The following is a 25522-nucleotide window of genomic DNA, read 5'->3' as shown; positions in this document are numbered from 1 at the left end:
TATAGAACGATAATAGAATCAAAAAATCAAAAGTAAAGGTTTCCTTTTTTATCTTAATAAAAGAAACCTATATTGATAGTGTTTTGTTTTGGCTTTTTGGGGAGAGTCCAGACAATAAGTACCTGAAAAAACACCTATCAATTCAAGTAAGAAGAGCAGGAGCTAGAGCTCACTGACAAATACGATCTATGGGTCATGAGATTTAACATCTAAGTCAATACTACCAGTTCTAATAACAAAACCCTAAAACTCCAGCAACTTTCCTCTCTCTTCCTCCATCTTTTAAGATCCCTTATTAAGAAAGATTCAAAATTCTTCTATATAAACAGATGATGCCAAGAAGCTTTATAGGAAGAAAAAATATATAGCAGAAAATAGAGAGAAAAATAAAAAGAAAATCTATTAAGTGAATTTTTTTGGCTCATCAAAATTATTTCCAATAACTTTTTTTTCTGTGACCCAAATGCAACTCTAAAGAACTTTAATTTGCTGGTTATGAGAGATTTTCTTTGGTTTCTAATGCTACATAACTAACAGTGGCAAGAAAAACCAAAAAATTTTCTCCACCGCAGATGATTATGTATGTGTATGTGAGGGTGAATAAATTCAGGGTGGGCATCTTCTACAAGAGCTGGGAAAGAGTATCCAGCACCATATTCATTTACAGGTATCTTTGCCTTTCTCTACAAATATTCTTTCAGGTATTTCATAATCATGTCAGACATCTTATATCATCAAGGCAGAAGTGGAAAGAACATTGGATTTACAGTCACAGGCCTGGGTTCACCTCCTGGCTCTTGTCACTTATTATCCTACTTACTTTTTCTAAGCTTGTTTCCTCATATGTAAAATTAGAGTTGGTGGCCTCTAGCTTGAAATCTCTGACCCTTTCTCTTCAAAACTATAAGCTCCTTGATGGAAAGAAGGCATTTAATACAGGGCTCAGGACAGAGAAAAGGTGTTCAACTCATGCCTCTTAAAACACCGAGAACAAGGCTGAGTGGCTAAGAGGCACACACCTCACCTGACAGCAGCACAGCTGTCCCGGGGCCTCTCGCTACGTGGAGGGCTCCACCTCCGGCTTCTGTTTTGAAATGAGCTGCGCTTCCTTCAAGGACAAATATACTTCTTCTTGAGGATCATAGTAGTAGAACTTTCTGATGTAAGAGATCAGAGGCCTAGGATACAGAATTGGCAGGAGCAATTATAATAAAAGACATAAATATAAGAAAAATAAGGTTGTTTTTTTCCTTTTCCCCCTCCTCTGTCCCTGTACAGATGAGGGAGACTATTCTCAAATGTCCCTCATACAGACTTAACAGGATTCCTTGCTATATTTTCACCTATTGTTCTTTCTCTGGTTTCTTCCTTTAGGAGTCCCAATATTATTCCTACCATGTTCTTCCCTACCTGACTTTAGAATTTTATATACACATATATCCTTATTTTTTGAATGCATACCACAGTCCTAGAGTCAGGTGTTAGGAAGAAACAGACCTGGAAAAGGTGATAATTGAGAACACTTTACACCAAGCTCCATTTCCACAATTTGAGCCAATAGATTATCAGGACAAGGCTCTATCTTTTCCCACAGTCCCCAAATTACTCAAATCCAAATGCCAACATACTTCGGTAAAGGAAGATCTGGGATGTGATCTATCCGAACAAGCTGTCGGATCCGAAAGCGGCAAAGATGCTGGAGAGACTTGACATTGCTGAATCTGGACACAGGATAGAGGAGCTGGACTGGAGTTGGTGGAAGTCCTTTAGGAACAAAAACAAGAAATAAAGATATTTAGTAGCTGGATGATCTGAGCAAGAAAATGATTTAATCTCTCTGAACTTTAGGTTTTTTTCCTTATCTTATCTATCTCTATAAATTGAGAAGCTTGGCCTTGATGACCTTCATCTCTAGGGCTGAAAAAAAAAAAATGTTTAATTCCAATTGATCAATGATGTACAGAATCAGCTACATCCAGAAAAGGAACACTGGGAAATGAGGGTAAACTGTGAGCATTATTATTATTTTGTTGTTGTTTTTGTTTTTCTTCCCAGATTATTTTTACCTTCAGAATACAATTCTTCCTTTGTAACAATAACAACAACAAAATTCAGTTCTGCACATATGTATTGTACCTAGGATATACTATAAGATATTTAATATGTATGGGAATGCCTGCCATCTAGGGGAGGGAGCGGAGGGGAAGGAGGGGAAAAATCCAGAACAGAAAGGAGTACAAGGGATAATGTTGTTAAAAAAAAAAAAAAAAAAAAAAAAAACCTATGCATATGTACTGTCAAAAAAATGTTATAATTATAAAAATTAATAAAAAAAATGTTTAAATACCAGCTGAGAAAGAAAGAGGCTGTGGCTATGAACAAAATTTAAAAAGTATGTGGCCCTGTCTGATTCTTTTCTCAAAACTCTCAAGCTTTACTTAACATATATAGTTTAATCCTCCACTTAGTATGTGGCGTTTTTAATCAAATATGTACATTCTGTACCTCTTCCCATTGAGTTTAATCCTTCCCATGATTTACTGACAAGGCTGCTTTGATCTCTTACTTTGGGCACCCCAGAATTTCTAGAAAGGTAAGTGTAAGTAACTCAAAACAGGTGACTCTTTTAAAGAATGATCACTATGATTAATAAACTATGTGGCCACCATTTAAAAAGAAAAAAGGAAAAAAAAAAAAAAAAAGAATTTTTTTTTTTTTTTGAGAGAGAGGAAGAAAACCACATTTATTAGTGAATCTTTTTGTTGTCCTTAAAAGCAATCTAGCCTGAGTTTACAGGTTGGAGGAACCAAGGGAGATGAAAACACGGAAATACTATGGGTTTAAAGTAATCCCAAATAAACTCAGGTATTAAAAAAAAATAATAATTCTACAAGAACCTAGAGAGCTACAGAGGAGGAAACATTGGCTTTGTTTGAAGGCCATAAGAATGACTGGAAAAAGTGAACAAATAAAAATGGGCTAACAAAATAATAACACTGAAGAAAAAACTGAAAGGGGAATAAATAACATTAAAACCTAGAAAAGAGAAAAAGAGAGTTATGCATGAGGAAGAGTTCTTGACCAAGCATGGCATAGAAAGGATCACAAGGAGATAAAAGTGACAATTTTGATCACATAAAACTAAAAAGTGTACAAGTTTCCAAATAAAGAAATCCAAGCCATATGTGGCCTAGATCACTAACAATTAGAAAAGGGTAAATTGAAAAAACAAACTCCACCATGCATACATCAGATTGTCCAACTGGATCAAAAACAATAAAAGGGGTTGCAGAAAAGAGATGCACTAAAATAAGATGAAGTTGGTGAACTAGTCTAGGACTTCTGGAAAACAATTTAGAACTAAGCCACACCAAAATCAAAAACTCTGCATACCCTCTGATCAGCAATATCATTATTAAGAAAGAAGAGAAAATGAGATCATAAATAGATTAGAGGAACAGAGGATAGTCTACCTCTCAGACCTGTGGAGGAGGAAGGAATTTATGACCAGAGGAGAACTAGAGATCATTATCGATCACTAAATAAAAGATTTTGATTCCATCAAACTAAAAAGTTTCTGTACAAACAATACTAATGCAAACAAGATTAGAAGGGAAGTAACAAATTGGGAAAATATTTTTACACTTAAAGGTTCTGATAAAGGTCTCATTTCCAAAATATACAGAGAATTGATCCTAATTTATAAGAAATCAAACCATTCTCCAATTGATAAATGGTCAAAGGATATGAACAGACAATTCTCAGATAATGAAATTGAAACTATTTCCACTCATATGAAAGAGTGTTCTAAATCACTACTGATCAGAGAAATGCAAATTAAGACAACTCTGAGATACCTCTACACACCTGTCAGATTGGCTAAGATGACAGGAACAAATAATGATGAATGTTGGAGGGGCTGTGGGAAAACTGGGACACTGATGCATTGTTGGTGGAGTTGTGAAAGAATCCAACCATTCTGGAGAGCAATCTGGAACTATGCCCCAAAAGTTATCAAACTGTGCATACCTTTGATCTAGCAGTGCTACTACTGGGCTTATATCCCAAAGAAATACTAAAGAAGGGAAAGGGGCCTGTATGTGCCAAAATATTTGTGGCAGCTCTTTTTGTTGTAGCTAGAAACTGGAAGATGAATGGATGTCCATCAGTTGGAGAATGGTTGGGTAAATTATGTTATATGAAGGTTATGGAATATTATTGCTCTGTAAGAAATGACCAGCAGGATGAATACAGAGAGGTTTGGAGAGACTTACATCAACTGATGCTGAGTGAAATGAGCAGAACCAGAAGATCACTATACACTTCAACAACAATACTGTATGAGGATGTATTCTGATGGAAGTGGAAATCTTCAACATAAAGAAGATCCAACTCACTTCCAGTTGATCAATGATGGACAGAAATACCTACACCCAGAGAAGGAACACTGGGAAGTGAATGTCAATTGTTAGCACTACTGTCTATCTTATACCTTCGGAATCCAATACTTAATGTGCAACAAGAAAATTGGATTTACACACATATATTGTATCTAGGTTATACTGTAACACATGTAAAATGTATGGGATTGCCTGTCATCTAGGGGAGGGAGTAGAGGGAGGGAGGGGAAAATTTGGAAAAATGAATACAAGGGATAATGTCATAAAAAAATTACTCATGCATATGTACCATCAAAAAATTATAATTATAAAATTAATTTTAAAAAATTTACAAGGAAATAAAGAAAAAAAAAAAGAATAAGAGAAAAAAGTAAAGCACACACATGTACTTATAGCAACTCTTTGCCACATTAAGGATTTGCCTATCATTTGAGGAGCGATCAAATAAAATCTGATGGTCTTATTTTTGCTTTTACGTTCTCAAAGAAATCTACCTTTAAAAATGAATGTGAAACAATTTCTGGATGTGACCTTTGCTACATAAAACTATGCATCTAATCAATTCCTTAATAATAAGTTAATTTCACTTTGACCCCCCAAACTAAAAGGAAACAAAATCTATTTCAAGTTTTGTTAAGCATCTTCATTGTGAAATCCTTTTCTTGAGGTATTTCTTCCTGATGAGCAGCTAGATGGTACACTGGGTAGTGGGCTGGGCTTGGAATCAGGAAGGCTCATTTTCCAGAGTTCAAATCTAGCAATAGAGACTTCCTAGCTGTGTAATTCTGGCCAAGTTACTTCACTCTGTTTGCCATAGTTTCTTCATCTGTAAAGTGACCTGGAGAAGGAAATGGCCAACCACACCCGTATCTTTGCCAAGAAAATTCCAAATGGGGTAACCAAGCATAGGACATAATTGAAAATGGCTAAACAACAAAAATGTATTTCTGAGGTACATATAATGGTCAATAAGCAACTGCTGCCTATAGGCACACTATAAATTTATTCTTTTTTTCAGTATAAACAAATTTTTATTTCAAGAAATCTATATAAGTAAATACTACATATTGTTTTCTAAGTTATCCAGCTTTTCTTTGCCTCTTTGTGGGTTTTGGGTTTTCTTTTCTTTTTTTAATAGTTTTTATTTACCAGATATATGCATGAGTAGTTTTACAACATTGACAACTGCCAAACCTTTTGTTCCAATTTTTCCCCTCCCCCCCATGGCAGGTCGCCCAATACATATTAAACATGTTAGAGTATAAATTAAATACAATATATGTATACATGTTCAAACAGTTGTTTTGCTGAACAAAAAGAATAGGACTTTGAAACAGTGTACAATTAGCCTGTGAAGGAAATCCAAAATGCAGGCGGACAAAATCAGAGGGATTGGGAATTCCATGTAGTGGTTCATAATCATCTCCCAGAGTTCTTTCACTGGGTGGAGATGGTTCAGTTCATTACTGCTCTATTGGAACTGATTTGGTTCATCTCATTGTTGGAGAGGCCACATCCCTCAGAATTAATCATCATACAGCATTGTTGTTGAAATATATAATGATCTCCTGGTCCTGCTCATTTCACTCAGCATCAGTTCATGTAAGTCTCTCTAGGCCTTTCTGAAATCAGCCTGCTGGTCATTTCTTACAGAACAATAATATTCCATAATATTCATATACCACAATTTATTCAGCCATTCTCCAGTTGATGGGTGTCCACGTAGTTAGTTTCCAGTTTCTGGCCATTACAAAGAGGGCTGCCACAAACATTCTTGCACATACAGGTCCCTTTCTCTTCTTTAGTATTTCTTTGGGATATAGGCCCAGTAGAAATACTGCTGGGTCAAAGGGTATGCACAGTTTGATAACTTTCTGAGCATAGTTCCAAATTGCTCTCCAGAATGGCTGGATGTATTCATAATTCCACTAACAATGTATCACAAACTATACATTTATTCAATTTATATCAAACATGCCAAATAAATCTGACCTAAAATTCTAGTTGGTAATAGACACTAAAAGCAAATATTTGTTAAATGAATTTCCTTAACTTGGGAAAACTCAATACTAGAAGGCATAATACCAGTGTTGAAGCTTATAAAATCACAATTCAACAAAGGCATTTATTTTACATCCCTTTATCTTTTCTTAAGACTTGCAAAGTAAAGATGCAGCCTATTTAGAAATATTTGTCAGAATTATGGAGAACTACGAGAAGTAATGAAAAAACCCAGACAACTGACTGAAACTCTGGTTCTGAAATCTACAGTGATGCCAACAGGGATGATGACCTCATACCTAAGAGATCTATAGCTACAAGTACTTTTCTACAGATGTTTGTACCCTCCAGAGGGCAATCCAAAGAAACAGCTAGATACCACCTCCTTACAAAAGAAGATAGGAATAAATGTCCTTAATTAAGGGACAATGTGTTCTTTCAGTGAGAGCAGCAAATACAAAATGGCTTATGGACATTTTCTATAATGTTCAAGGTATTGCCCTTATCAAAACCTGGATAACATACTAAAAAGTTTGTAATTCAAATACTAGCTGTCCAGACTACATCCAAAAGATGAGAAAAGAGCTTGCTAGATATTATGGAGGGAATAGAGGCAAAACCGCAGAGTAAGGAAACAGTAGTATACCCTAGTTAGCTCCCCATGAGATCTCTTACACAAAGATCAAGAAAACACCATATTGAATTCTGACTAAAAAACTTGGATGAAACCATAGAGAACATTTTTCCAAGCCAACATGGCTTGGGGAGACACAAAAAGACCTGTAGAGACTACAGATAGGGTACAAGCTCAGGAACTCAAGGGCCAAGCCTGGGTACCAAGATAGTATACCAGGGCAGAAAGATCCCAGGGATTCCCTAAACTAGACAAAGGTAGCAGCTATTTTCTCTGTATTACCCAATTCCATGACACAGAACTGAGATAGAACATAGCAGGCATGAACGGTCCTTAGCTACATATTGAGTGAGGAATGAGTTTGGAAGCCAGCCACAGCTCAACCTATGAGCAGAGCCAGAACTCAGTTCTCACCCCCAACCCAGAAGGAAAGCTTAAAGTTTCTCCTAGTGGGTTAATAGTGGCTGAAACCAGCAGTCTATTAAACTTGAAAACAGAGATAAGCTGATAGACCCAAATCTAACTGAAGAATTTATAGAGCTAAGATGATGTCAGTGAGTGGATCTCATCCCAGATATAATCATATTGGGAGCACTGAAACCTCCAAGGCCCCCAGTCTGAGATGGGAAAGCAACAGGATGTAAGAGGACAAAGGCTCAGGCCAGGTTCTACTCTCATAAAGATTACAAAGCCCAGCATTAATATAAAATTCAAATCAATGGCAGAAACTAGGCATGGACCCACATTTAACACCACATACTAAGATAAGATCAAAATGGGTCCAAGATTTAGGCATAAAGAACAAGATCATAAATAAATTAGAGGAACATAGGATGGTTTACCTTTCGGACTTGTGGAGGAGGAAGGAGTTTGTGTCCAAGGGAAAACTAGAGACCATTATTGATCACAAAATAGAACATTTTGATTATACCAAATTAAAAAGTTTCTGCACAAACAAAACTAATACAAACAAGATTAGAAAGGAAGTTAACAAACTGGGAAAACATTTTTACACTTAAAGATTCTGATAAAAGCCTCATCTCCAAAATATACAGAGAATTGACTTTAATTTATAAGAAATCAAGTCATTCTTCAATTGATAAGTGGTCAAAGGATATGAATAGACAATTTTTAGATGATGAAATTAAAACTATTTCCACTCATATGAAAGTGTTCCAAATCACTATTGATCAGAGAAATGCAAATTAAGACAACTCTGAGATACCACTACACACCTGTCAGATTGGCTAAAATGACAGGAACAAATAATGATGAATGTTGGAGGGGGTGTGGGAAAACTGGGACACTGATGCATTGTTGGTGGAGTTGTGAAAGAATCCAACCATTCTGGAGAGCAATTGGAATTATGACCAAAAAGTTATCAAACTGCATACCCTTTGATCCAGCAGTGCTACTACTGGGCTTATACCCCAAGGAACTACTAAAGAAGGGAAAGGGACCTGTATGTGCCAAAATATTTGTGGCAGCTCTTTTCATAGTGGCTAGAAACTGGAAGATGAATGGATGTCCATCAATTGGAGAATGGTTGGGTAAATTATGGTATATGAATGTTATGGAATATTATTGTTCTGTAAGAAATGACCAACAGGAGGAATACAGAGAGGCTTGGAGAGACTTACATCAACTGATGCTGAGTGAAACGAGTAGAACTAGGGGATCATTATACACTTCAACAATGATACTGTATGAGGATGTATTCTGATGGAAGTGGATACCTTCAACATAGAGAAGAGCTAATCCAATTCCAATTGAGCAATGATGGACAGAATCAGCTACATCCAGAAAAGGAACACCGGGAAATGAGTGTAAACTGTAAGCATTTTTTTTTTTTTTGGTTTTTCTTCCCAGATTATTTTTACCTTCCGAATACAATTCTTCCTTTGCAACAACAACAACAACAACGAAATTCGGTTCTGCACACATATATTGTACCTAGGATATACTATAAGATATTTAATATGTATGGAAATCCCTGCCATCTAGGGGAGGGGGTGGAGGGAAGGAGGGGAAAAATTCGGAACATAAAGGAATACAAGGGATAATGTCGTTTAACAAAAAAAATTACCCATGCATATGTACTGTCAAAAAAAGTTACAATTATAAAAATTAAAAAAATAAATAAATAAATAAAATGAAATGAAATGAAATGAAATTCAAATCAAGAAGTAGGCTAGAAGAATGAGCAAACACAAAAAAGAACAAAAATTAGAGCAGTAGGGGGGAAATGGGAAAAAAAATCTGAAGAGAACTTGAAAGATTATACAAAATCTTACTAAAGTAAATAACTTCTTGAATATTAGAATTCACCAATAATAGCAATAAAAGAAAAAATATTGAAGGAAAAAAATGTAAAGAATCTCTTAGCAAAATCAAAAATCCAAAAAACAGAATGAAGAGAAATGACTTAAGGATCACTAGATTACCTGAAATCTGTGAAGAAAAAAAGAGCCTACACATTATCCATTCATCCATCTATCACCTATCTTTTTTTCTTTTGTATTTTTTCTTCACAAGTTACATTCAAATCAAAATTTTTTTTAAAGATTTTTGAGTTTCAGGTTTTCTCCCTTATCCCTACCCACAAATTAAGAAACCACATGTGAAATTATGTAACATCTCCACAAAAGTGAAGTTGTGAAAGAAAACATAGATCTTCCATCCTAATGAAAATAAAAATCTTCAAGAAAAATTAAATTGAGAGAGAGAGAGAGCAAGAGAGAGCACGCATGCTTCAGTCAGTATTCAGACACAATCAGATCTTTCTCTGTGTATTGAGAGGATTTTTCATCCTAAGTCCTTCACAGTAGTCCTGGATGATTGTACTGAGAATAGCAGTCATTCATAGCTGGTCATCCCAGAACATTGCTATTATTTTGTACAGTATATCTCATTTTGTTCTTGAAGGGCTTTCCAGATGTTTGTTTTTCCCCGAGAGCATCTTGCTGATCAATTCTTAGATAACACTAGTATTCTATCACAAATACATAACATGGTTTATTAAGCCCAATTAATGGGCATTCCCTCAATTTCCTTTTTTTTTTTTTCCCTGAGAAGAAAACTGCTATGGATATTTTTTTTCCAATTTAGAGAAAGAGAATTAAAAAAAAGAAAAAGAAAAATAGAAAAAAGAATACAAAACAAAATGAAACAAAACAGAACTCTTGTCATGTGCTCAGCAGATCAGGGAGGATTCAAAATATATCACAAATACCAATTCAAGAAAGCATATATATTAGTAGAAGAAATTACATTCATGAGTGTCCATCTTTACTTCCCTGTAAATTGTTCTTTTATTCTCTACTGTGTACCTTTTTTTTACTTTCTTTTTTTCCTCCTTTCATCTTCCTCCTCCCCTCCTCACTATACCCAAGCAGGCAATAGTTAAGAAAGGATATATTTATTTGTACATATGTAGATATAGATATATATAGAGACACATGACTTTTCTAGCCCTACTGACCTTTTGCTTTAATTCTGCTTCTAACTTGCCTTGCTATTACTTAACTTTGCCCTACCAGGGAACCTTCCCTCATCTTCCTTCACCCTTTGCTTCCCTGTCTATCCATCCTTCCTCTCTTATTTCTTTATAGATTTTGGGGGGTGCTATATCCTTCATAGTATATATGTAGTGTTTCCTACATATGTAGGATTCCAGAACTATGACCATTCCTCCCCCATTAAAATGCCTCTGTCTTTTCTTCTTCTGTACTTTATTTGTATCACATAATTATTATTTTTACCTTAACTCTGTCCATCTTTTGAGCTACCCTATTGTTGATGTCAACCTTAAACATATGCTATAAATTTTCCATGCAAAAAAAGCCAATTTGTCCATGTTGAGTTACTTGAAATTGATTTTTTTATATTAGTTCTTTATGTAAAAATTTCTACTAAGTTCAAGTTTGGTTGATAGTCCTGAAAATCTGCAAGTTCAATAAATGTTCATTTTTCTTGTTCAATATTATAGATAATTTTGTGGAATATGATATTTTTGGCCACAGGCCTAGTTTTTTTGATTGTCAGTAAATATGACTCCAAGACCTGCAGGTCTTTTATTGTGGCTAAGTCCTCTACAATTCTAATTGTAACTCCAGCATATTTTAATTTTTTTTTCTTGTTTCTTGCAAAATTTTCTTTGATCTGGGGGTTTCAAAATTTGGCAATAATGTTTCAATATGTTTTCTACAAAGGATGTCATTGAGGTGGTAATGGGTGGATTTTTTTCTATTTGTACTTTTTCCTAATGTTCTATTACTCCAGGACAATTTTTCTGGTTTATTTCTTGCATTATTGTGTCAAGTTCCATTTTTTGGTCATAACTTTTAGGCAGTCCAATTATTCTTATATTTTCTTTTCTTGGTCTGTTCTCTAGATCTCTCTCTCTTTTTTTTTAAATATAATGTTTCAGGTTCTGTTCTATTTTTTTTTCATTCTTTTTAATCTGTTTAATTTCTTGGTCTCAAGACTTAATTTTCAAAGAATTATTTTCATCTGAGATTCTGTATCTTCTTTTCTAAATGGTTAATTTTTTTCATTATCTTCTTGTTTTTCTTGGGTAGTTTTTTACTTTGTTTATTTGATTTTCTTCAATGCCTCTCATTTGACTTTTAAATTCTCTTTTGAGTTCTATAAATTCTCTCTGAACAGGGAGCCATTTCATGTTACTCTCTGGGGTGGAAGCTTTTTTTCTTCAGTATCCTCCTCTGAAGATGAATACTGGTCTTCCCTATTCTCACAGTTTATTTCCAAAGTGGGAGTGGGGTGGATTTATTTCTTTGCCAGCTCATTTTTTTTAAATAAGAGGTATAAATGAAAGCACTTCTAATCCTGGGGTGGGGGGGAATGATGTCTCTGGCTTTGCTTCAACTCTGTCCTCTGACCAGAAATGCCAACCAAAAGCTCCACCCTTCTACTGTGCCACAGTCAACAATGTCCCTGGCCCACTGTCTCTGCCTTCATGTTAGTGATCAAAAAGTTCTCTTTTTGATCACAAAAGCTGTGTGACCCTGATCAAGTCACTTATCCCCAACTGTCTCTCTCACACACACACACACACACACACACACACACACACACACACGCCAAATAACAACACTGTAATTGATCCTAAAGATTAGTAGATCACGGAATGGATGCCCATTAGTTGGGGAATGGCTGAATGACTTATGGTATATGGATGTAATGGAATATTATTGTTCTATAAGAAATGATCAGCAGGATGATTCCAAAAAGAAATGTAGAGACTTACAGGAACTAATGCTAAGTGAATAAAACCAAGAGATTATTCTACACAGCAACAACAAGATTCAGTTATGATCAATTCTGATGAAGTAGCTCTTTTCAACAATGAGGTCATTCAGGCCAATTCCAATAGATTTGTGCTGGACAGAGGCATCTGCATCCAGAAAAAGAATCATGGGGACTGAATGTGGATCACAACATAGTAATTTCACCCTTTTTTGTTATTTGCTTGCTTCTCCTTCCCCATTTTTTCCATTTTGACCTGATTTTTCTTGTGCAGCATGATAAATGTGGAAGTATGTTTAGAAGACTTACACATGTTTAACCTATAATGGATTATTTGCTATCTAGCGGGAGAGAATGGGGAGGAGGGAGAGAGAAAAATTTGGAACACAAGTTTTGAAAGGATGAATGTTGGCAACTACCTTTGCATGTATTTTGAAAATAAAAAACTATTAAAAAAAAAAAAACTAGTAGATCAAAGAACAAATCATTTTGTTAGAGATAATGACAATAATGATAATAATGATTGATGCCAATTTGGGGGAGAAGCAACCAAAGTAATTCTTAGGGAAAAATTTACATCTGCAAGCACTTTTATTAATAAAAAGAACTGGAAGTGAAACTAAAAATATTAGAAAACCACAGAATTCTAAAACTAACCACCAAAATAGAAGTTGTAAAAAAACAAGGAGAAAACAAAATTGAAAACAAAAAACCAAATGAATTATTAAAATAAGGAACTTTTTGGTGGGGAAGGGAAGATGATAAAACTATTAATTTGATCAAAAAGAAAGAGGAAAACCAAATTACCCATAACAAATATGAAAAAATGCATAATAAATTAAAAATAAAAGAAATTAGAAACAATTTACTCAACTATTCCAATAAAACTAACAAAAATATTTATGAAAATATAAAATATCCAGATATAGAATAGGGAATTTAAATAACACAATTTCAAAGGAATAATCCATATATAAACTTCTAAAGACAAAAATTCAAGGTCAGATGGATCTACTGAATTCTATGAAATATTCAAAAAACAATTCCTAATATCACACAAATTGTTTGCAGAAATAGCAAAAGAGGGGATTCTACCAAATTATTTTTCTGACATAGATATGATCTTGATTTATAAACCTGGAAGTGTCAAAGCAGGGGAAAAAACACGACTAAATATCAATATCCTTAATAAACATAGATGAAAAAAAGTAAATAAAATATTAGCCAAGAGGCTAAAACAGCATATTATAAACTATTACCAACCATATTAATAACTAAATTGACCAAAAAATATTGAGATGCACAACAATCTTGAAAAATACAATACCCATTTCTAAATTCTAGAAAACACAGAACTAAATGGACCTTTCCTTAAAATGATAATGTATATATATGAAATCCAAGAACTGCCACTATATACACAACTGAGATAAGCAAGAATTCTTTCCAGCAAAAGCAGGGATGAAATAAGGATTTCCATTGTCATCACTTTTATTTGACTTAGTATTAATAATACTGGCAATAACAATAAGACAAGAAAAAGAAAGGAATAAACATAGGTAAAAAAGAAATGCAATTTTATGACTTTGCAGATGATATGATATACACTGGAATTTTAGCAAACTTGCAGAATATAAAATAAAATGGGGCAATGAAGTGATCTAGTGAATGAAGCACCAACACCTAGAGTTAGGAGGACCTGAATTCAAATCTGACCACAGCCAAAGCCTTGACTTATTAGTTGTGTAATTCTGGGCAAATCACTTAACCCTTTTTATTTGGCACAAAAAGAAAAAAATTATACACAACACTAAATTCATACAAATCATCAGCATATCTATATACTGTCAATAAACCCAATAGGAAGATAAACAGAGAGAAATGCTATTTAACATTATTTCATAATGTATTAAAATTTGGGAGGGAGTCTATCTACCAAGATACATAAGAACAATATAAATTCAATAACAAAGCACTGTTTAGAAAAATAAAGACTTAAATAATTTGAAAAATATTTGTTGCCCAAGGGTAGAATGAGTCAATATAATAAAAATTACAATATTAATCAAAAAAATATATTCAATGCCATACCAAATTATTAAAGGATTACTTTATAGAACTAGAAAAAATAATAATGAAATTCACATAGAGGGGGAAAAAAAGGTAAAAAACCTCATGGGAAATAAGGAAAGTAAGTGAGAACAAAAGAGACTAACAGTTGCATACTTCACACTATACTGCAAAGCAGTAAATCTCAAAACAATTTAGTACTGATTTAAAAAATAGAAAGAGTAAAAAGCTATTAGATACCCAAGATAAAGATAAAATACATTGAGTACCAACTTATGTTGGTAAACACACAAAGACCCCAGCTAGTAGAATCAGGATTCATTCTTTGATTTAAAAAAAAAAAAAAAAAATTGTTGGATAGCAGTACAAAAGAAATTAGATTGAGACCAATACCTCATTCCAAGAAAAGTGCCAAATAGATATATGGCCTATATATAAAAGATCACATTACAGACAAATTAGAAAAACAAGGAGAAAATTACTATCAGCTTTATGAAGAAACGGAAAAGTTCAAGACCAAACAAAGGATAGATTACAGAAGATAAAATGATTACATGAAAATGAAAAAGTTGTGCATAAACAAATTTAATTCTTTTTCTTCTACACAAGACTCATCACCATTCTCTTCTCCCTCCACAAAAGGGCAAAATTAGAAAAAAGATTGGGCAACTGAATGTGGATATTCTAGCCATGTTTAACCATTCTTTATGGAAACTTTTGTCCTGACTTACATACTTTCATACATTCCTCATAATATGGCCATTATTTGGCGCAATTAACTATATAAGCGGCCTTACTTCAGAGCTTCAACCATTTGGTACACGATTGTTGGAACATAAACTTATACTCTATAAGCTTTATCTATAAGATCAGCCAAGTTTTCAGTTCGTTGGTCCTCTCACATTTACCAATAAAACCATTTATCCCCACTATCAATGAAGAAGAGACCCTGAAACTCTCTAAAACTCCTTGAAGGAGAGATTCTACTTGGACCCTGCATCTGTGGGACCCCACCCAAAGGAAACAAGATAAACAGCTTCATTCTGTTACCTAGGTGGGGTTGGTTCAGTCCTAAACAAGAGAATTCCAACCCTATTCAACTCTAAGATTTTCTCAATTGCAGCTCAAGCTGAAATCCAGCTTGTGGATAAAAAGAGCCAACTTGGAACTTCACCCACTTTAGCCCAGCCCCCATGGAGCAGGCCTCACTTGTAACCAAAGCTCCTGTTATAAAAGAGCCAAAATTAAACCCTCTCTTTGCAGAGGAGCTAACATGCCATGCTATGCCAAAGAAACCTCTACCTGCTAGAATAATATTCTCTTCCAGTGCTACCCTCTCTTTATCCTCACCTATTTCCCTAATAAGACTTTTCTTCTTCTACAGGATTGCTCCACTATTCTGTTTATGCATAGCAAAGGCTAACTTCCTAATGCCAATAATAAACGTCTGAAAAAGTCTAGTTTTTTCAGCTTTGCAAATTCTTTTACAGAGAATCTCTGCGCCACCAGAAAGGGGTTCCCACAACTCCCTATCAATGTGCCAAATTCCCAAGGGGGTGTAGGGAAGCCTAACCTCTCCATTTGGTTCCCTAAACCCCAAACCTGCTACTAACTTCATCATTTAACTCCTTAATCACCAGAATCCCTAATCTCATCATTTGGCTCCCTGACAACCCTAAATCTAGACCTCATCATATTTTGGTTCCCTGCCAAAAGGGAATCCTAAAACCTAAACATTATCATCTATCAACTAAAAAAAAAAAAAGGTCATATTTTCTGTAACAATAATTCTCCCTCAACAAGAACTGGCAAGGCATGCATTTTAAGTAGCGTTTCCAGTAATGGAAATGGAAGCTAAACTCACATACTGCCCACATTACAAAGACAAACAAAAATGAGCAGCAAGCAGTAGCTAAGAAAAAAAGTAGACTTTTTTACCCTTTTTACCCCAGTGAAATTTAACTGTGAAGGAGGTGGTTTCTATAAAAAAATCTTCATAGCCTTTCTCAATCTGCTTCTAATAGTAATTTCAAGATCTCCCATACATAGCAATTGCTCAATTGTTTCTAGAAATCCATCCTTTCTTGTGTCTACCTAGTTCACACAACGATCTTTGGGTTCTCCTCTCAAAAATCTCCTTTTTTTAGTCTAGATTCCACTTCCTTATTTGACTATCATCAACACTTTATTCTGAGCTCAAAATTTTAGTATCATTTTGAGAATTCTAATTAAAACCTTTTCAAAGTAGATCTCATCTTTCTGTAATGCTAATAAGAAGCAGCAGCAATTCAATAGGGAAGTCAGAGTCCTAACTATAAGCTTCTCGCTTTTAACAAATATGAAAAGACCACCATAGGAAGTGAGAATGTAAATTTTCAGGATTTCAAACATTCCAATAAATTGGCTCAATCCTATAACTACGATTCTACCTAAGGTTTTTCTTCGGCATTCTCTTCATTCCAACCCTATTCATATGCTACTGCTGGTCCCAAAAGGAATCATAAAACCTTCATTTAAAAACTGAATTAAATTCTATAGATTCCCCCCCCATTATTCTAGTGAATGTGTTAAAGCTGTATCCTCTCCCCTCAAATTACTTCCTTTCCTTCTTAGGATTATGCTGTCACCTCCCAATTTAGGGTATAGGAAAAGTAGATGACAAGGAGCAAAAGATGAGGAATTGCTGAGATTCCTCAAATGAAGAGTAATCTTTATACAGTCACTGCTCATAGGGTGGCAAGTTACAAGTAGTATCTATTGTTTGATAGTGGGTTTAGAAAGGGACCGGGCAGAAATTATAGTGGTTTGTTTTAATTGTAGCAGGCTCTAATTAAAAGCGGCTTTCCTAACATTCACAATTGCTTTGCTAAGCAAGTTGCCTGCTTTTCTACTTTGGCACAGATTAATCCTACAGAGTTGGTTGTATGTTACTAAATTCTGATAAAAAGTACCCAGAGGTATTAAGGCAGCGAACAAGAGACCACCATCAAGTGTCAATTGCTCACCAACTGCCTAGACAACAGAAATGGGAACAGTTTTCTCATTCATATGATCAGATGACCAAAGATATTCATCCTCAGTTTAAGACAGTAATAAAAAAGGGCAAAGGATTTGGCACCTGACATTTGCAAGAATGGTTGCTATAACAATCTCAATCAAAAACAATAAACCTGAAAAAAACTGAAAACTGAGGGAATACCCATCAATTGGGAAATGGCTGAACAAGTTGCAGTATACAATTGTAATGGAATACCTTTTCATATAAGAAATGACAAGCAAGAGGGCTTCAGAAAAACCTCAATAGATTATCTAAACTGATGCAAAATGAAGTGAGCAGAACTAGATGAACTAGGAGAATGCCATACACAGTAACAGCAATATTGTAACAATGATCAACTATAAAAGACTTAAGTTATTCTAATTAATATAATCATCCACAATTTCAAAGGACCCATTATTATCCACCCTCCAGAAATAAAGCTAATGAAATCTGAGCGTATATTGAAGTTTTTTTAACTTCCTTTATGTTTCTTACTTTTTATTTATTTTTGGATACAGCATGGCTAATTTGAAAATATATTTTGTATGACTTCACATGTATAACTTATCATATTGCTTGCCTTTTTAATAGGTAGGAGAGGAATGGGGGAGAGAGAGAATCTGGAACTCAAAAAAATTTTTAAATCAATGTTAAAAATAAGTAAAAATTAAAAAAAAAAAAAAAAAAAAACAACCACCTAAAATAGGGCAGTATCATATCCCAAGTCAATTAGAAGACATTAAAATCTTACCTGGAACCCGTGATCTTAAGAAATAGAGAAACTTCCCATTCTTGGAATGCATAATGGCCCTCTTGATAAATTCCACCACTGACTGGCAACGGTCTTCAAACTTGGGGTGACACCAGAGGCTGAAAGTTCCTATCATCAGAAAGTGAAAACAACTCATATCAGAAGAAAATGGAGATTTTCTGCATCATAATAATGTCTTGAATCTTTCTGGATATGTGGCAATATCTAACAAGGCAAAAGCTTGTAAAATGCCAAGCCTCCTTGTTTTTACTCCTAACATTAGGAAAATGGCACTGCTTCTAATGGCAATTCTGAAGTAATAGTCTATACTAAGTAAGATGATTAAGTCAAGTCAGACATAAAAAAGGCTATGGATATTGTCATACTGAAGATACTAGAAGATTACAAAGGTTCTGGAAAGAGCCACATTACCCACAATTTCTGAAAGCTAATGACCAGCATTGAATCACCTCTGGAAAAGGCCCTAATTCCTTATCCATTCAAAACTCATTTTTAGGCTTTACCTTCTACTACAGGACACTAGAGAACCCACTCATCAAATAAATAATTAAAATAATGGTAAAGACAGGAATAGTGATACAAAAAAAAAGTTTTAATCTTCGAGGATCTCACTTGTCTTGCTGTTAAGCAAGAAATAGATAAGAGACAAAGCTGTGAACTTGCAATCTTCTCATTCCTACAGATTTTCCAGTCCTAGCACATTACAAAGATCTCCTCTTAAGATTTTAGGATACTAATGAAAAGAAGGAATGTCAACATTCTGGATGTGTTTTTTAAAAGCAGGAATCAGTAGTATGCAAAAGGTTCTGCCCTAAAAAGTGATACTAATCACTGATGAGATGGCTCACTATTCGAGGTATCTCTTTAAAGAGAAAAACAAATGTTCTACTGCAAATTTGATATCTAAAAGCGACATAAAAAATTTCTATTAAAAACTCTATTGATTCCAGAAAGAAAAGTATCTGAGGGGAAGAGAAGAAAAGCAATTGGAGAAGCATTTAAAAAGGTTGTGACTGGTATATTCCCTACCTGGAATGTGAAGGTCAAACATTTATCTCTTTACTTTTCCTGTGGCCCAGTCATTTGTCATTTTCATTCGTTTATCAAAGTGCTTGGCTCTGCAATTTTTTTTGAAGAACAGCTAGAAAAAAGCAGCAGCTGACCTCAGTTACACCAATTAATTCCCAAGCCTTTGGAATCAAGTTCCTTCCTCCTCCCCCTTCTGCCCTTAGGGGGAAGAGGAGACTACTAGAGAACAATAAGAATAAGTTCATGCTGACCTAAAAGACCAATTCCTGTCAGAAAAGTGCTCAGGAACAGTATAAAGATAGATCTTGCCTGGCATGAGAAGCTCCATTAGGCCAAACTAAGAGAGGGGAAAGCTCAGGTCATTAACTTAAGTGATCAAGTGACATTCTCAAAGAATCTGTATACTCCCATTTCCTTGGAAAGTATGCAGCTATTATGATGGAGGGCTTATTACAAGGCTAAATCTCAATTACCACTACAATCCTTTAAGCACAGACTAAATAAAAATGTGAAAATCCAACTTTCTCAAGAGTAAAACGAAAACTTAATCAGAGATACAGAAATAAGTATCACCTGATCATGAGAGAGTTTGGCAACTCTCCTCCTACCTCCTGAAGAGGACTTCTGTTTAAACTGCTTCAAGGATGACCCTCAAAAAGAGGGACATTATGATCACCCTGCTAATAAACAAGAGCTGGTAAGAATACTATACAAAAAAGGCTTAGAATAGACCAGGAGATCAGAGCAAAAAACTGGTACATCTATGTTGTTCATATGATATACAGAAATACTAATAGCAAAGTCGTTTTAGAGGTTGAGTTTAATTATAATCAAAACACTGGGGACATCATCTTCATTCTACTAAGAACCCTGACAAATTTCGTTTATTTTCCCCTACTCATGAAACAGTTAGTAAGAAACCTTAGATATATCTCCCCTCCCCCCAAGCATTTATTCTAATGACTGACATTTGCTCCCATCATGTCAGTCTCTTTTGTTATCCTTCCTATATGCAGAATCATCCTTTTCTTTCTCCCCTATATAAATAAGACAGCAAGATGGCCATCTGGAAATAAGGGTACCACTCAAACTCTCAGACATGCGCTATCCCAGGCAGTAAACTTTGAAAGGAAGTATTAAAAGTATATAGATCTTAACACAAAACAGCACAGGATGGCAAAGAATTTGAATAGACTATAAATTCTCAAGGGCAGGGATCATGTTTTGTACTTCTCTACACTACATGTTCTCCCGCTGCCTAAAATTTCTAGTGCAAGAGTCTATCTACAGCAGACATTGAAATGATCAAAAATCATTGGATAGCTAGGTGGCGAAGTGGCTAGAGCACCAGCCCTAAAGTCAAGAGGACCTGAGTTCAAATGTGACCTCAGACACATAACACTTCCTGGCTGTGTGACCCTGGGCAAGTCGCTTAACCCCAATTGCCTCAGCATTAAAAAAAAAAAAGATCACTGACTATTGGGCCCTCAACATCACCTCTAGAGGCCTTTCCAGTTCTAAAACAGTGGATTCCAAGGTTCTTCACAGGAGAATATCATCTATTCTTACCTCTGTAATGCTCCATTCTGGTATGATGTGTGATACCCTGGGATCGGAAGCTGAGGCTCAAGATATATCGAGGATCAGAGCTGTCGCGTACTAGAAAGGAACCATCTGGTTTCCCCTTCAGTTTCATTTCAGCATCTTCCCAATTCATAGGCCCCCAATACCAACCACACTACCAAGACAAAATCAGGTTTTTGGTCAACAGAATTGAGAAATGGTAAAACTATTTAAACAGTCCACCCCCCAAAAAAAATTCCTCAAAACATTTTAGCAGCTAAATATGTTGCTCATAAGCAATAGATAATAAGCCCCCCCTTTTTTGGACCTTTACAATTCCAGGAGAGTAATTCTAGTATTTTCACTTTAAAGAACACTGATGTTTGACTAAGTGATCCAGCTACTTAAATAACTTCTCTCCCACCCAAAAACAAGACTTTCTCTACCATGCAAAAGTCTTTAACTTCCCTTCTCCTTGGACTTTACAAGAGTAAGCTATACTTAAATTATAAGGAAATGGGGCAAAGAAAACCATCCTTCTCCTAAAGCAGGGGTCCTTAATATGGAGTTTGAACTTGTCTTTTAAATATTTTGATAACTGCATTTCTACATAAATTATTTCCTTTTGGATCTTATGTATTTTAAAACATTTTTTTTAAACATGAGGTCTCTAGGTTTTACTAGATTATGAAGGGGGCCTTTAACACAAAAAAATGTTAAAAACCCCTGACCTAAAGGAAAGATTGGAAAGGCCAAGTAAGAGTAGGCACCCCACTGGTGGGGTATGGAATTGGAGTATGGAAAGGAAGGTACCTCTGGTCCCCAACACAATCCTACCTTCTCCAATTCCCGAAGGCTAGCTGCAAAGCTGCTAGAGTCAGGTCGGTAGAGAGGACACTGAAGGTGCTGGGTAGGTTGGTTATGTAGGGATTCAGTAGCTCGGATGGGTACAATCCGGGGAAATGCATCTGCAGGGCAACAGAGGTCATCTGTTCACACCCCCAAAACAGATATTAATTTCTGGGAGGAGAGCAAAGCATTAGAGGCTAAGCTGGAAAAGGGAAAAGCCAAAGCAGGAGAGAGCTGGATGGACCAAAAGAAAGCTGTGGGGGCTTATGTGAGCTGTGAAGGCTAGTGAAGATGGGTTGGGGTCTTTTACCCCACCAGAAGAACAAGGGAGCAACTCACTAACCTGACTAAGGTGACTACTTCAGGGACTTCACCAGCCTAGAGCAGATTCCAACTTCTCCCACATCGAGGTAAAGTTCCAGGTAAAACAGCCTTGGAAATAGTCACTCGCCTACTTGCCCAAGGAGAGTAACAATTTACGCCAGGCAAGTAGAAAAGAATGTTTAATTCATTCATTGTATTTCCTAGTAGGCTGGCAAAAGTGGGTATTGACTGCTAAAAGTTTGATACTTATTTACAAGGCTGCAGTAAAAACCAAAAGCTTAGAAAAAACACAGTACTATTCATAATCAGTTATTTATAAAGCCCTTTCACTATTTTAAGAGAAGATATGGGCAACTACAAATTGGTCATTCAATAAGGGGACCCCAATTCCTAATAAAATTTTATTCACTCACAAAAAGAAAATATTAAAGAAAGGATAGCTCAGATTCACTCTTAGTGGTCTAGTCTAGCCAAGGAAGGCAAGATTCAAGTTTTCTAATAGTTTTAGATTTTTCAAATAGAATTTCCCTCCCTTCCTCCACTCAACCCCAGAGCCAGCCCACATTTTCACCCCAAATTCCCTCCCTCCCTACCCAGGATTATTCATACCCATGCCCTATTTTCTCAAATCTTGCCACTAAAGCTAAGCTGACCTGGGGCATGGGGTGGAGGAGGTGGAGGCAAGGGAAAGGACTGCAGGGAAGACCCCATCGGAGCCACTAGAACAGATGCAGGCAGCGTCCCACTGATATCATCTAGAAGAGAGAACAAAAGCAAGCAGTTCAGAAATAAAAGAACAGAGTAAGCAGTGAGGGTAGCAAGCAACAAGACACCTAACTAAAGCAATATGGGCTCATCCTTCATCCTGCCTTTAAAGCAGATCCTCGAATTTGAATGCAGAATGGGAGAGATTTGGGTAGAATGTATTTGGGAAGATATTGATTCTATTTCTAAAGTAACTCAATGGCAAGAGATCCAAGGTAGGGTAAAAATGAAAAACTCAAGCCAATACATTAGCAACGGGTACCACACCATGCAAGAACTTCCGCTTCAGGAAGACAAAAGAAGGGAAGAAGAATAGGGAAGAAACCAAATAAGCTAATTTTGGGAATCTAGTAAAGGCTCATTTGCTTTCTACTCAAGTAGAACTTATCTTTTGAGTACTCCTTCCACCCCGCCTCCCAAAGGGCAGGAAAGAGTGAAGAGTTAGAGAAGCACTGTACCTAGGAGGCTGAGGCTTCTTCGTGGAGGAGGAGGGGGAGTTGGAGGATGTGGAGAGGTCAGACCTCGCTGAGAAATGTCCACGTCCACAAGTGACACCGTTTCACCTAAGGGATTGATTCATGGAGCAAGCATATTACAGAAAGCAGAGCTGAAGATCAAAAGCAAGCAAAAGTCAAGGATGGTTGGATAGGCCACAACTCTTGAAAAGTCCAAAGCCTACTGTGTAGAACTTAAGTCTTCACTACACAAAATTCACTTTATTAACAAAATACATTTTAAATTTGGTTATCTATTTAAAATATTAGGCACAGAATAAGAGGCATTTGAGGAACTGACCTAACATGTAGGAAACATAGTCTAGGTTCTATCAATAACTTATCTAACTTCGGGGGAAAGAGAAAGACACACACCCTGACACACACACATACACACACATCCCTTATCTATCACAATTCATATTCTCAGACTCCTGAGCCAAATCAGTATCAACCTGCAAAGTTCTTCCCTAGAGAATAAGACACTTGCATTAAGTTTATAGGAAAAAGGGCCAAGAAAATATTAGTTAGAAAAATACTGGCAAGGTTAACAAAGGTAAAGATCCCAAATCTTCAACCCAATTATTTCCTTTTAGATGGCTCTGATTTTTACAGAGCACTTTGCCATCATTTTTTAAAACTCTCAGATTAATCCAAAAATCTAAAACCGTATCTACAACCTTAAAAGTCACTCCAGTCAAAGGTCATAGTAGTGACAAGAACACTTCCGTGGGATCTTGTTTGAAAGGATGTTGGTTTCATTCAGTAAAGAAAACTCAATCCCTTAATTAGAAACAGTAGTCAATATTTCTATCAGGATTAAAAGAATATAAGAAATCTTCCCTACTTCTCTCCACCTTATAGGAACCAGAAAGGCCTGTGAGGCCAAGCAGGAAAAAAATTCTGAAAAACAATAAGAGCAGCATCTACAAGTAGCTCCATATAGTACCATACACAATCAAGTCAGTCACCAAGAATCCAACTACTAACAACTATTTTACTGATATGAGAACAAAGATGTCCAGAATTTTAAATATAAGTCATTTTTTACAAGGTTGCATGTAAAATAAAGTTTTAGGAATCCACACATATCTGAGCATTCCCAACTTCAAGGAGGTTATAATTAATAGAAAGAAATATGTATTATTTAATTTGCCACCTGAAGCAATGTGACATTATTTTTCATTTCAAATATGTAGGTAAACAACCTACTATCCAATTCTGATATTTTCTTCATATCACTATTCTAAGAAAAGGTATAAAATATAGTTCAGAAAGAGAAATTTCAAAAAGGTTTTGACTAGTCAGTCCTTCTCACTAAAACTCAATACAAAGTGAAAAACCACAAACATTTATGGCTTTATTTTGATAAAGACATCCATCACTACAGGTTATTTGAATAGAAGCCTATCATCTTAATATCTATTAGCTAATACCATCATCTTAACTTGAGAAACAAAAGCATACTGACTTTGGAGAGCCTCTTCACTCAAACCAAGGAGGTGTTCAGAGATCCCTTCCTGGATTTCTAAGAGTGCTCTCTGCTAAAGCTGGAATAGCGGTGACTTACACTACACACAAGAAGAACCCTTCTAATGTATGAAAGGCAGCTAGACACAAAGCAAATAATATATAAAGACTATGTAATCCCCTTTACCAGAAGTCTTTAAAAACAGATTACATAATCCTGAATTCAGTCTACTATTGGTTAATATATGGCTATTCCAAGGCAGTAGTATCACAAGCAAAACAGAAACTCTGGGCCACATGTAGACTTAGAAAATCAGAAAATTAATATTATCTATCTTGTATTTTTATTTCATCAAACCTTTCCCATTATATTTTAATCTAGTTTAAGTAGTAGTTCTTGGAGTTTTGCACATATTGATTGCTCTCACCTATGCTCTTAGATTATAGGATCCTCCAATAGCTGTTTTCTGCACTGTAATCATTTAAGTTGGCAATTCACATGTTTTAATCCTTATAATAATGAATTTATGCTTAACATGGGGTGGAGGAAACTCCCTAATTATAGGTGAATACTCTTAACCTTAAGCTACAAGCATTCATTCTTTGGATTTAATCAGTTCTAAAATTCTAAAATAGACTCAACACCTTAAAAACAGCCCTTTCCATGGTTGACCCAGAAGGGTTTTTCTGTGACAGATCTCAGATCCACTCTTCCTTTTAGGTTGTCAGCAATCAATCAACAAATATTCACTCATCACAAACCAGACTTACTAAGCTAAGCCCTGGGTATATAAAAATAAAAATGATAAAGTCCCTCTTCTCATGGAATTTACATTCTTTCAG

The 25522-nt window shown here is 35.5% G+C and overlaps 1 protein-coding gene across 1 annotated transcript in view; it reads right to left on the bottom strand.

Annotated features, from left to right (window-relative positions):
* SOCS7 (suppressor of cytokine signaling 7) overlaps positions 1–25522 on the bottom strand; it is a 43083-nt gene that overhangs the window by 6774 nt on the left and 10787 nt on the right. The window contains 7 exon segments of the mRNA XM_074261322.1: positions 1025–1178; positions 1629–1764; positions 18165–18293; positions 20784–20952; positions 21615–21745; positions 22604–22705; positions 23174–23278. Coding sequence (XP_074117423.1) covers positions 1058–1178; positions 1629–1764; positions 18165–18293; positions 20784–20952; positions 21615–21745; positions 22604–22705; positions 23174–23278 — 893 coding nt within the window. The 3' untranslated portion in view covers positions 1025–1057.

Source organism: Sminthopsis crassicaudata, chromosome 4, assembly GCF_048593235.1.
Source record: "Sminthopsis crassicaudata isolate SCR6 chromosome 4, ASM4859323v1, whole genome shotgun sequence".
Lineage (NCBI taxonomy): Eukaryota > Metazoa > Chordata > Mammalia > Dasyuromorphia > Dasyuridae > Sminthopsis > Sminthopsis crassicaudata.
Note: the sequence above shows the minus strand (reverse complement) of the source record. Positions and strands in the feature narration are given on the sequence as shown.